At 39.4% G+C, this 14092-nt stretch overlaps 1 protein-coding gene across 12 annotated transcripts in view; it reads left to right on the plus strand.

The window, feature by feature from the left end:
- Window positions 1-12541, plus strand: part of MYO9A (myosin IXA) — a 280504-nt gene extending 267963 nt beyond the window's left edge. For all 12 annotated transcript variants that reach the window (XM_045059075.1, XM_045059073.1, XM_045059076.1 and 9 more), the window contains 3 exons: window positions 5000-5202; window positions 7002-7144; window positions 7812-12541. In XM_045059075.1, the coding sequence (XP_044915010.1) occupies window positions 5000-5202; window positions 7002-7144; window positions 7812-8275 (810 nt within the window). In that variant the 3' untranslated portion in view covers window positions 8276-12541. The remainder of the gene's footprint in view (window positions 1-4999; window positions 5203-7001; window positions 7145-7811) is intronic.
- The last annotated feature ends 1551 nt before the right edge of the window (window positions 12542-14092 follow it).

The raw sequence follows: 14092 nt of genomic DNA on the forward strand, positions 1-14092 counted from the left end.
TTATAGCTTGGTCTGTTTCTTTGAGAATTTCTGTCAGTATTTTACTTTAAATTTTTGGAAGCCATTTCTTAGGTACTTCCAAATTTGGAAATCTTCTGTCTTCATAATTTGAAATTTTGTCATTGTGAAATACCCCTCTTCATCACAGGTAACACTTCTTACCTTAAAGTTTACTTTGTGTAAAATTTATATAGTTACACCAGTTTTCTTTTGATTAGACATGATATGTCTTTTATTCCCATATTTTTACTTTCAGACTTTCTAAATTTGTTTGCCTTATAAACTTCATATACTTGGGTTTTCTTTACTAAGACAATCTGACAGTCTTCAGATCTTAACTAGTACATTTAATCTGCTTACACTTAATGTAATCACTGATATATTGGGATTTAAATCTTATTTTATTTTGTGCTTTTTATTTTTCCTGCCTGATATATGTCCCTTTTCTTTATTGCCTTTTTTTGTTTTTTGTGTGTTTTTTTGCCCTTTTCTTCTTATTACTTTTTATCCCATTTTTTTCTTTTGTTAGTTTCAAGTTTTATACTCTTCTTTTTTTTCAGTAGTTAACATAAAGATGACCACATAAATATATGACTATCAATTAAGTCTGTTAATTTGTGCTTTTATTTTTTTTCTCAGATAATGCAAGGACTTTAATGTGCTTCAGCTATTTTATGGTGTAGTTGCTAATGTTGTTTTTAATTTTCTATATACTTTAAATCCAACACGTTATTTTTATGTTTTATGCAGTCAGTATTCATTTTAACTTGCTCATATTTTTACTCTTTTACTGTTTTCCTTGCTCTTCATTTATCCCCCGACTTCTCTTCATTTTTTATATGCCCTTTAGTGCAATTGTGCTGGGGACAGATTCTCTGTCTTAAGTCAGTCTGAAAATGTGTTTATTTCAACTTTGTTCTTGAAGGTGGTTTTGCTATGTGTAGAATTCTAGGTTGGCAGTGTCTTTTTCCTTTCATCACTTAAAAATACCATCTATTGTGTTTGCCTCCCATTATTTCTGTTGAAAAGTAACCTTTGAATCCGGTAGTTTCTTCTTTTTGCATATGTGTATATATTTTTCATTTCATAATTCATTTAAAAGTTTTTTGAGTATAGTTGACACATAATGTTACGTTAGTTTCAGGCATACAACATAGTAATTCAACAATTATATGTTGTGTTATGCTATGCTCACCACGAGGGTAGCCACCGTGTCTCATCATGCAGTGCTGTTACAATATCACTGACCAGATTCCCTATGCTGTACTTTCCATCCCTGTGACTTACAATTCCAAAGCTGGAAGCCTGTATCTCCTGCTTCCTCTGACCCATCGTACCCATCCTCCCACTCCCTTCCCCTCTATCAACCACCAGTTTGTTCTCTGTATTTATAGGTCTGATTCTGCTTTTTGTTTATTCATTTGTTTTGTATTTTAGATTCCACATATAAGTGAAACCATGGTTTTGCCTTTCTCTTTTTCACTTTGCATGATACCCACTAGAGCCATCCATGTTGTCACAAACGGCAAGATCTCATCCTTTTTTATGGCTGAGCAGTAGTCCACATATGCACGCGCGCACACACACGCACACACACACACACACACACACAACATACCACATCTTCTTTATCCGTTTATCAGTCGATGGACACTTGGACTGCTTACATAATTTGGCTATTGTAAATTAATGCTGCAATAAACACAAGGATGTATGTATCTTTTCAGATTAGTGTTTTCATTTTCTTTGGGTGAATACCCAGTAGTAGAATTACTGGATCATATGGAATTTCTACTTTAAAATTTTTGAGGAACCTCCATACTGTTTTCCAAAGTGGCTATGCCAATTTACATTCTCACTCACCATCAGTGTAAAAAGGTTCTTTTTTTCTCCATATCCTCACCATCATTTGTTATTTTTTGTCTTTAAGATGCAAGATGATATCTCATTATGGTTTTGATTTGTATTTCCCTGATGATGAATAATGTTGAGCATCTTTTCACGTGCCTGTAGGCTGTCTGCCTGCTTTGGAAAAATGTCCATTCAGGTCCTCTGCCCATTTTTAAATTGGATTATTTTGTTTTTCTGGTTTTGAGTTGTATAAGTTCTTTATATATTTTGGATATTATCCCCTTATTGGATATATTATTTGAAAATATCTTCTCACATTCAGGTTGACTTTTTGTTTTGTTGCTGCTTTTCTTCACTGTGGAAAGGTTTTTTATTTTGATGTAGTCCTAGTATTTAGTTTTGTTTTTGTTTCCCTTGCCTTAGGAGACATAACTAGAAAAACGTTGCTATGGTCATTGTCAAAGAAATTACCGTGTATGTTCTCTTCTACTAGCAGTTTTATGGTTTCAGTTCTCACATTTAGGTCTTTAGTCCATTTTGAGTTTATTTTGGTATGCTAGAAAGTGTTCCAGTTTTTTCTCTTGCATGTAACTGTCCAGTTTTCCCAGCGCCATTTGTTGAAGAGATTCCCTGTTGTGTATTCTTGCCTCCTTTATTGTATCAATTGACCTTATAAATGTGGATTTGTTTCTGGGCTGTCTGTTCTGTTCCATTGAGTTATGTGTCTCTTTTTGTGCCATTACCATATTCTTGATTACTACAGCTTTGTAGTATATCTTGAAATCTAGAATTGTGATACCTACAGCTTTGTTCTTTCTCAAGATTGCTTTGGCTCTTTGGGATCCTTTATGATTCCACATAAATGTTAGTATTTGTTTTAGTTCTGTGAAAAATGCTGTTGGTATTTTGATAAAGATTACATTGAATCTGTAGATTGCTTTGGGTAGTATGGACATTTAAATATTAAATTTTCCTATTCATGAGCATGGGGTATATTTTCTCATTTGTTTGTGTCCTCTTCAGTTTCTTTCATCAGTGTTGCATACTTTTTGGAGTACAGGTCTTTCACCTCTTTGGTTAAATTTATTCCTAGGTACTTTTTTCTTTTTGGTGCAATTGTGGATGGAAGTGTTTTCTTAATTTCTCTTTTGCTACTTCATTATTAGTATATAGAAATGCAACTGATTTTTGAATATTAGCTTTGTATCCTTATTTCAGGTATATATATTTTTCTGACTTCTTTTAAGATTCTCTCTTGTCTTTAGTTCTTAGCCATTCTGTTTATGTATGGACTTATTTTTATTTATCTTTCTTAGAGGTTGAAAGCTTTCAGGTTGATAGGTTGATATCTTTAATGATTGGTTACTATATATATATATATATATATACATATATATATATATATATAGTAGATTTTTTTTATTTTGCTCTCTCTTTTACCTTCTTTTCTGAATTTTTGCAGGAAAAGTTTTGTTTCGCGTTCTCTGCTTGATTCTTTATATTTTCTTCTGACATAATTAACTTCCAGTCTACTATTTTAGCGATGTCTTTCTGTCTCCTTCAGCATGGTTATTTTAAGTCTGTCTGATAGCGACAGTATCTGGAGTCATTGAGGGTTTCTGGGTTTTGTTATTTTCACTTACATTGTCTTGTCTCCTTTTGTGCTTGGTTACCTTTGATTATGTGTCATACATAGTATTTGAAAAACTATAAAAATATTTTGAAGCCTGAGGTGATATTACTTTCTTCCAAGGTGTTTCTGTTTTTTTCTCTCAGGTTCTAGGGTACTAGCAATCTGGGATTACTTTAATCCAGTTTTAGGAATTACAATTTTCTGGACCATTCAAATGACTGGAAGCTAGGCTACAATGTCCACAAAGACTGTTATTTCAGTTAACTCATTTAGGTTGCAAACATTGGGGATCCCAGCATCAGGCATGGAAGTTTTACCAGGCAGCAGTCCATACTCTTGCATGGGTCTGAACTCCAGTTTTTATTCTCTACCCCAGGGGTTGGCAAACTTTTTCTATAAAGGACCAGGGAGTAAATAATTTAGGCTTTGTGGACTATACAGTCTTTTGATGCAACAATCAATGCTGCTATTGTTCTTGAGAAGAGCCACAACATGTGAATTAATGAGCGTGAATGTATTTCAATAAAGTTTTATTTACAAAATCAGGCACAAGGCCAGATTTGGCCCAGGGCCATAGTTTGTTAACCCCTGCTATAGTCTGTCAAAAGCTCTGCTCAGATTCTCAGCCACCTCTTCTTAAATTTAGGTTAGCCCTGAATGCTGATCTAGCCTCTCTTTGGTCTGCTGTGTTAAATAGCTCTCTAATGCCTTCAAGAATATTTTGGGTTTTTTATGTTTTGCCCAGTTGCTGTCAGCAGGAGGTTTAATCTGAAATACCTAGCCTGTGGTATTATCAGAAGCTAAAGTCATATACAAAGTTAACCAATTTAACAGCAGTGAGATTTTTTTTCCTCTTTGATCTCAGGAAGGAAATTTCTTGAGGTGTTCTCAGAGAATCTCTCTCACTGACATCCTTTGATATATAAATGACTTTTTCTTTAATGAAACTGACTTTTCAAGACATGTAGTCTTTCTGTAGTCTTTCTAGAGTGATTGTGTATTCCAAGGTTAAATTTATAGAGCACTGTTGTCCATCAGAACTTTTCTGTGATGATGGAAATGTTCTGTATCTTGCACTGTTCAATATGGTAGCTACTAGCCACCTGTGGCTATTGAGCACTTGAAATGTGTCTAGTGCGAATACCAAACTCCAATTTTACTTTACTTTTATTTAATTTTAACTAATTTAATTTTAAATAGCCATGTGTGGGTGGGTACTTAGTTTGGAGTGGATAAAGCTTAGATTAAATGAAGAATCTACTCTCAGTGCAAAATGTGTTCTTACAGTCTCACCCACCAAAGTGTCCATTTTCTAGTGCTTTTGCAAGAAATACTTAACCTAAATATATTCAATGGTCAGTAGTATCTCTCTAAATACCTTAGGCCTTGCAGAATGTTTCCATGTATTCCTACCATTCACCTGGTGTGATGGAGGTACACTTGCTATCCTCAACAGGCCACATAGAACCAATGCAGTCACTCAATTTAGTTTCTAACACATGTTTTTCTTTGCAGGGAAAGGGGCGACTTCGCCGAGGAAACTATCCAAGTCCATCCTCTCCTGTTGTAGTTCGGTTGCCCTCTATGTCTGATGTGCCAGAAGAGACCTTGACTAGTGAAACAGCTGTGGAGACTGACATCACAGAACAACAGCAAGCAGCTATGCAGCAGGAGGAGAGGGTACTGACTGAGCAGATTGAGAACCTACAGAAAGAGAAGTGAGTTTTCAGGAGGAAAGGGAGTGACCAGTTATTACCTGTTTTCCTTTCCTTCATTCTGTGCTTTCTTGATTTTTCCTTACTTAGTAAATATCTCCTATGTGTGAAGCACTGTATCAGGTGATACAGGGCATGCAGAGAAGACAAAGACATGTTACCTGGACTCGGGTAACAGCGTGAGAGTTGTCATTGTATTGACGGAAGCTCCATGAGCAGGGGGACCTGGAGATGCTGAACTGACACACTGCAACACCGTGTGTCAGTCTTAGCCAAGATTCCTCACAGGTCTGAGTCCAGCCTCACTGACTAAATTGGTCTTTAAAAGGAGGAATGAGGATTCCTGGGTTTAGGCAGAGGCCCTTTCAAGAATGGGTATTACCTAGAACTCCCTAAAGGAAGGTTATTATCTGAAGATCAGTGTGGCCATGGGGCCAGCAATTAGATGGTCAGGATAAGGCAGCAGCTCTAGTGGGCGCTGGGATACTATGTAGGGAAATTGGTTGCAATTTAGGAGAGAGACAAATAGTCAATTCTGTGCCCTCCGCCATCACTGGAGAAAGGGTAGGCAACAATAATACTATATTTGGGGGGATAATGTGGACAAGCTGTGGCTCTTTTTGAAGGTACTGTGTACTGGTTCTGGTTGAAAACGAAGACTCTTAAGCTTTAAGGGCATTTTTGTTCCTCAGTCTCACGATCCCAGGTCTGAGAGTTTGATGCATTAGGGAATATGGGAGTCTGTTGAAGTACTTTTTGCCTATCAGGACTGATTCTAGAATTTAGGCAAGCTAAAAAAGCAGCTGGGGCTCAGATATGCAGAACATGATAAGGCAGAAGTAGTATACATTGACCAGGGGCTGGTATTGGAGGTACTGAAGGATGAGTAGTTCAAGCTTGGTAGAGTGGAAGCAAAGCTAAGAAGGCCCTGAAGGAGAAGAGACTTGATGTAAAAGGGAATAAGAATTGGAAGGATAAGGAGGTTGTGGGCTGATGTATTTCCAGGTGTAAGATCTGCCCATTGGAGAAAGTTGCCCACATAATGTGGAGGAAAGCTGGTTAGAAGTAGCAGACATAGAGGAACTTTTGTCTTAGAGGACTGAAGTGAGCTTTTACGAAGACGTTAATTGACACAGATCTGGGTGACATCAAGCAGTACTAAGAAAGCAAGATTAGGAGCCATGTACCAAAGACGTGAGAGAACAAGGGGGCTGAGAGGCAGGTGGGTGACTGGTGAAGAGGAGCAGAGAATGCTGTGAGTGGGAGCAGCATAAGCTGCAAAGAACAGAAAAGATCAGTCAGCATTTGACTTCATCAGAGGCCTCTCTGTGTTTAAGGTGAGGATATCATCTATAGTGTAGTTAGTGCCTGTTTCATGGGAAATAGTTTAAGAGCTGGAAGGAATGTTAAGAGTTTATCCCATTAAATCTCTTTGTTTTGTGGATGAGGAAGCTGAGGTCCAGAGAGAGGAAAGTACACTCCTGCTGCATTATGTATGAGTTTAGAGTGAGTTTAGAACCCTGATCTGATTATCAGTCCCAAGTTCATTTTACCAAAATATCTTATAGCTGCAGCATCTTTTCCTACCTCACTCTTTGCTCTATTATAGGTCCCCAGACTTTGCTGTTTTCAACCTTCATCATTACTGTGGCTTCCGGGTCTCCATCGCCACTTTGGTTGAGAACAGTAGGAAATGTGACTGTTTTTGCTACTTAAATTTCTTGCATCATAGGTCTTTTTTCCTGTTGTCTTCGCTCCACTTCTTATCAAATGCTAGTGGATTTCTTGATTATATCTTACAGGGAGGAGCTAACATTTGAGATGCTTGTATTGGAACCCCGTGCCTCTGATGATGAAACCCTGGAGTCTGAGGCCTCCATTGGGACTGCCGATAGCTCAGAAAATTTGAATATTGAGTCTGAAGGTGCCATCTCTGAGAAATCAGGTAAATGAACATACTAGACCAAAGTCTCCAGATTTTTTTTGTGAAGGAGGAATAAGGATTCCCAAGCTAATAAGACAAAATCCCTTTCAAGAATGCCTAACCTTATGTGAGAAGGTGACAAAGTCCTAAGGAGTTAAATATGTACTAATCTTTGTGAAACTTCCATTATATACTGTTCATTAGACCAAGCCTTTAATGCAATGCAGCTTTTTGTCAATTTAATGTTTTCTCCTCGATTTACCACAGAGAAAAACCCATAGTAACAACACATGTCGTCTTACCCATGATCCATGTTCCAGAGGTGGTTACAGGCATTGTGCCCTGCTGAGAGATGGGGTTATACCAAAGGAGGTATTTAACCACCTGGCATGTCTCAGGGAGACGAAGAATTACTACATACCCTGGCAGTTTTTTAAATGATAGTGACAGTTGTAGGCCTCTCCTAATGGCATAGTCGAACTCCAGACGTCTTGGGGTTGATTCTGAAATGACCTACATAGAAATGGATAGCTTCTCGAGTTGTGACTGTGCACAAAGTAGGTCAGCTTGGACCCTTCAGACCTCAGCCCACCCAATTTCACATGGGAATGGTGAACCTGATTCATTATGGAATGATTTGCTTTAGAGAAAATTGTCACTTATAGCTTTGATCTCTTCTTTGAATTAGAGAGAAGCTTAGCCCTTAGCTCCCTGAAGGCAGCTGGCAAGTCTGAATCTTCAAGCAAGTTCCGAAAGCAGCTAAAAAAGCAGGAAGACTCTTTGGATTCAGTGGACTCTTCAGTCTCTACTTTATGTTCGTCTAGCACTGCATCTTCTCATGGGACCAGAAAACGATTTCAGATTTATTCTAAATCTCCATTCTACCGAGCTGCCTCAGCTGGGGAGGTCCTGGGAATGGAAGGGCCACTGGGCCAGAGCAGATCCCTGGAAGACAGGCCTCAATTCATCAGCAGAGGAACCTTCAACCCTGAAAAGGGCAAACAAAAATTAAAGAATGTGAAAAACTCACCTCAGAAAACCAAAGAGACCCCAGAAGGGACAGTCTTGTCTGGCCGCAGGAAAACTGTGGACCCAGACTGCAGCTCCACCCAACAGCTAGCACTCTTTGGAAATAACGAGTTTATGGTCTGAACTGGCAGCTGTATGTCCCGTCATGGCTACAGAGTGGTAAACACACCTCCTCTTCGGGGCCTCTTCTCATCACCTTGTCCACAATAGTCCATCCTAATTGTGGTCCTGCCTCTTGCCCAAGCATACAACTGAGAACTTGTGTGCTAATTTCCTGGGCCTCCTGCAGAAGCAGAAAAGCCCCTTTGAAGCCTGCTGGGGATGGTGCCAGCTGTGCCTTGGCTGCTGTATTTGACTGGAGATTCCACCAAACAGAGCCACCAAGGGCCTGGGGATTTGGGCCAGTTGTGAGGTCTTTGTAGTTGCCTCTCCTCCGTCTTCTTTTCCTTCCCAGATGTGGGTGTTGAACTGGAGGGGACATGGTGGGCCTGAGGGACCCGCTGATTTCTGACATTGAAAGAAAACATATAAATCTTTCTTAACCATGAAAGCAAAAGCCTTTGGGTTTATTTTGGGATAGTTAGGAGCTGGAGCAGAATATAATTTTTTTCCAAGGATTTATAAACAAAAAGCCTAAGCCCTCTATTTTAAGATTTTTGAGAAACACTCCATGTGATATTTTGGGGAAAGTAAAAAAGTAATTGTTTCCATGAAGCCATCAGAGCATGCCTCAGACATCTGGTTACACAATGAAGAAGAGAGTACATGTTTTGTTTTTTGATGATGTTCAGTGTCATAATAATCAATGCTGGTTTCACTCCTGGTTAGTTCTTGCCAAACATACTGCATGGGCTAAAGTTTCAGTAGCCTACTTTTCTCATATTTCCTGGTCCTAGGATTAGGTTCCTCTGATTTTTTTTAAAAGTCTCATCAGAGACATGGTGATCCCTAAACATGAGGGTTTCATCCTAATCCACCCAGGCCTTTCTCTTCGTATAGATTAAATTGAAGATCACAAACGAACCTGTTCATTTGCTGGTGGATTTCCACCATAAACTCAGACAAATAATGTGACTATTTAATCACTTCTCCCAAAACATTTATACACAACACTGCATGAATAAGTGTTAACAGAAAGCTGCCAAAAAATAAAAAAGTTTTTAATATAACCATCTAACTATTATCTTCTTTTCCTCAGACCATCAGTATTAAATAGATGAAAGAAAAATCAAGGACTACTTGAAGCTATTTTTGTTAATATTCTGGTTACTGAAGTTTACTGTAAATATATATGTATAGTATGCATATTTCTTTTTAACTTTATGCTTCCCTCCTTCCCATGGAGTTTCTTCCCACAGATTAGGGGCCATGGGATAGGGGTGAGAGCCACTATCCCTGGGTTGAGGGAAAAATCAAACCATCTTTTTCACCACTGGGTGTCTCCACACACCTGAGCTATAATAATAGTATTTTAAGCTTCTTAGCATTTGTGGGATTAGAAATCTGTTTTTGCTATTTATAATATATGGAAAATGAAACATGATACTCTTTCTTGAGATAAGTATGTGAAAATGTTTATTTTTAAAGTTACTAAATGCATCTTGTCTAACTACCACATGCACTGTTCTGAAAAAGAGCCTTTACCATCTGTAACCTGGATTTTGGTTATTCTTTCTTTTCATACTTCTTCAATTTGAAGTTATGGAAATATTTAGACTTTTGTTAAGGCAGAGTCTCTCCTGTTACACAACACTGAACCTCATGTCACTGCCTCAGTGGTTATTGTCAAGCCCCAGAGGTCGGACTTGGAACATCATTCTGAGTGGCAGCTAAAGGTAGCAGGAGTCTTACCTCTCCCTGGTTTGGTTTCAGAAATGAGCTAGGGAAAGGAATCTTTTTAAATCTCCAGAATGATGATGGCTGTGAGTAAATGTTAGATTTTATATCCCGCAAACATCTGCCACCTTGTTTGTGCCGAGGAGTAATAAATTTAAAGCCTTTAAAAATCTGAATTTTGGAGAATCTCCTAGAGGAAAACCCAGCCCCTCAGCGTGGTCATGTCCAAGTGGGATTGCTGGAGCCTCAGGGCCCCTTGCCGGGCCACACAGGTCTGCTTCAGGATTCCGGGGAGAGGAGTGTCCTCCTGGGCATTCACAGCTACTCTCCACTTGCTCCAGAACATTGGTTAAATACTATACAAAAAAGATATTACCCTTGTCGGATAGTCCTTTGGCCCTGAGGAACAGCCTGGAGGACACATCTCCGCATATGTTCTCCCTTCTAAATCTTTGCGGATTTTGTTTGTTTGCAAAATAAGTTTTTGGCAGTTAAAAAAGAAACTACTCATTATAAGTAGGTCACTTTATAGGAACTAGGCAGTGGATGATAAGAGACTTTATAATTTTTCTCAGGGACCTGAAACCTGAATTTGGATAAAATTAAATAAAAAATACTTGTTTTTCAGTTGCTAGATTTGTGGATTTCTAGTTATTTAACAAACTGCCAGAATGGAGGATGGTGGGGAGGAGAGATCCACACAAATGTTAAGAATGGAGAGCAGGTGTGGGACCCTCCCTTTGAAGGAAAGAAAGCTTTTCTTCTCGTAGGATAACAGGTGTTGTTGGCCTGATAAAGAGTTGAAGCCATAATTCTTAAAAGCTGTCAGAACCAAGTGCTGTATCTTCTTCCATCTGATCTTAACTGGTCCTCTCCATGGTTCAAGTTGTCACCACAAAGCGACGCTGTATTACAGTCACTTACAATGAAGATGTTAACCCTTAATATGTGTCAAAGTCATGCTTCCTATTGCTTCTCCTTTGCTTTTCTCTGCTCTCAGATGCCACAAACAAAATCCCTGCGTGGCATCAGTGGGGCAGCCCCCCATCTGGAGCCCGTACTCCAGAATACAGAGAAACTCTGTTCATATCACACATTCCCAGCCCCAAACAAAGCCCAGATTTTCACTTCTCCCCATTAAAGCCAACATATCCTTTATCACGGAAAATGTAATAAAAGCAGAGAAGTATAATTTTAGGGTTATGTTGTGTATCATTAAGTGAAGCAAATCTGTTCAACAGCAAGGATCAGGCAGGTGGCATGCTTAACGCACTCTGTACTTCCTGCCATTTTATTTACTTTGCCACTCTGGCCTTCTGGAAACACAAAGGGAGATAGAGAGTTCCCAGTATGGGCCTTGCACAGACAGGGACCTGAAGAAGGGATGGGATACCAGACCCCTACCTTCTCATGCTTTGGAAACCTGGTGAAACCTGGTGCAGCTCTTACCCTGCTGGGAGGTTAGTGGAGACTTCCTGTGTTCCGGGACAGTAGGGTTGTTTTCACTGTCAAAGACCGAGGACGGGGGGCCTAGAAGAAAAGAGGAGCTCCGGCAAGGTTCTGCAGGCCCACTTCAGTGACCGTGGGCCACGATTTTTTAATTGTAACTAACGAATGTGTACCTTTTATAAGCACTTTGGTGAGCTAGAGAAGAAAGTATTCTCAGGATGTGTTCAAAGCTAAGAGGGTTTTTATTTTAAAATGAAACACAGTCCAGATGGCTTTCCTAATCCTCCTCTCTTCTCCCCTGTGGTGGGAGCTAGGCATGGGGCATGCGTCATTCTGTGTTGACAAATGTGTTATGTCTGTCCATATTTTGTGACAGTTCCCCAGCACTGTCCCCCAACAACACCATGCTAGCCTTGGTGGTAAAAGTCCCTGGTGTTTGAGGAAGTCCTCTGTTCTTCTGTGCCCCTAAAATATTTCTAACCACTTTTCTCTGGAACCACTCCCACGTTTGATTTGGTGTTAAAGGAAACAGCAAGATGAAGAATGTGGAGATGGATCTATTTGGTCTTGTTGGTCTCTTGACTAAAACTGTTTAAGGGGCCTATCACCTTGCTATCCATCTATATACTTAATGCCTGTTTATCAGCCCTCTTAGGTCATATAAAAGTTGCACCTTTTGAACCAAGTAATTGTATTTACTAGGGGAAAGGTGTGGATTACAGATTAGTATTATATTATTTTAATGGATTTAAAGTAATTTATAAGTATGCTGAGTGTAAATTTTTAAGACTATGTATTGTAAAAGGACATATCCTGTGAAATATATCATTTTACTGTTTAACAGAATAATTCTATAAAAAGAATGATTTATCTCACCCACGGAACTGATTACATTCCTGATGCAATCAACAGGCACTTTGTAATTTCCTTTTGGGTTGGTTTTTTTTTTTTTTTTTTTTTTTTTTTTTGGAGGTGGGGGAGCAAGACATCATCTGTATGAAGTGCAGTTTGTGTCACTCAGAATATGCACTGTATAGCTACACAAAAGCAGCTTGATGAACAAATCACCCCGTGGCTCATTAAAGAACAAAGCTTCCAGAAGCAGCAATCCGTGTGGTTTGTTTTCTGACCATCCTGGCTCCCACCCTAACTCACTCCAGTCCCACTCCAGTGGTTTTTGTTTAGGGAAAGGACTGAGCAGTTGGCAAAGTACAGAAACAGTAATTACTGGAACTCAGCTGAATTCAAGTGAAGGGTGAGATTCAAGCTGTTAGTTTTCTGTAATGGATGCTAGCTGCCAGCTGTTAAGACTTCCATGTAGTCAGCTCAGAGCTAGGTGGACAGCCAAGACCGCAAGTCTACATTTAGGATCCTCACCAAAAAGACTGTGAAGAAGTAGCAATATCTGCTGTGGGCCCAGGAATTCAAGCCTAGGTTGTGCTTTTTGTTCTGGCTGTGATTTGGAGAAAGTTGAGAGCCCTTTCTGGGTGTCAGTTTTCTCATCTGTAAATGAGTTCCCTTCCTCGGGTTTACTTCTCTGTATAACTCCTGCTGACTCTCAGGTGTCTGTGTAAAGGGAAGTTTACTGGAAATTTACGCCTCCCCCTTGAACTGGGTTAGATGTCTTGTATTCTCAACAGAGCCCAGTATTTGTGCCATCAAAAATCTGTTTGATTAAGCTTCTCAAGGCAAGAAGTGTGCCTATCTTGCTGACTCTTAGATCCCCAGCACCTAACAAAAACTGCCCTTGCTTAGATATTGGATGAGCAACGTGAAGGAGATTGGGGGTTCCCAAATGCCAAACCAGGTCGAAGGTGAAATAGAAAATTGTTCAGTTTTTAGTTAGAATTCTGAGATCATCTTCCCATTTCTTTTTGCATTGTTTATATTTACATTTTTGCAATAAGTTTACATCAAAATGATAAGGATGGTGAATCGTTTCTTAAAATGTCTTTCGTTGGCCAAATAAAACCTAGAAATTCCATTAAAAAAATTTTTTTTAATGTTTATTTCTGAGACAGAGAGAACATGAGTGGGGGCAGGGGCAGAGAGAGAGGGAGACACAGAATCCAAAGCAGGCTCCAGGCTCTGAGCTGTCAACACAGAGTCCAACGTGGGGCTCGAACTCACACACCGTGAGATCATGACCTGAGCTGAGGTCGGTCGCTGAACCAACTGAGCCACCCAGGCACCCCAAGAAATGCCATTTTTGAGACATCCCCTGTGATAGCTGAATCTACAACAAACCTCCCAATTATGAAGAAAGCAGAAAGGTGTAAGGAGACAAGTTCTAAAGAGACCAGAGCCTTGTGTTTTTGGTTTTTGGTTTTTGGTTTTTTGGTTTTTTTAATTGTTCTTCTATATTGGGTAGCAGTACAGTGTCTAAGAGCCAGGGACATAACCATGAAAGCAAATCAGACACATGTGATATCTGATTGTTGAGTCTGTGGGCATCTTGGATTCCTATATGAGTATGTCTCCTCCCAGTTCTGGGTGGCCATTTATCCACTCATCCAACAAATATTTGCTGAGCACCCATAAACACTGTCCCAGGTATTTGGGGTAAATTGGTACAAACAAAACAAAGCTCCCTAACCCTGTGGAGCTTGAATTTTGGGGGAAAACAATGTCCACAAGATGGAGACTAGTCATCCA

The sequence above is a fragment of the Felis catus genome, chromosome B3 (genome assembly GCF_018350175.1).
Source record: "Felis catus isolate Fca126 chromosome B3, F.catus_Fca126_mat1.0, whole genome shotgun sequence".
NCBI classification, from domain to species: Eukaryota; Metazoa; Chordata; class Mammalia; order Carnivora; family Felidae; genus Felis; species Felis catus.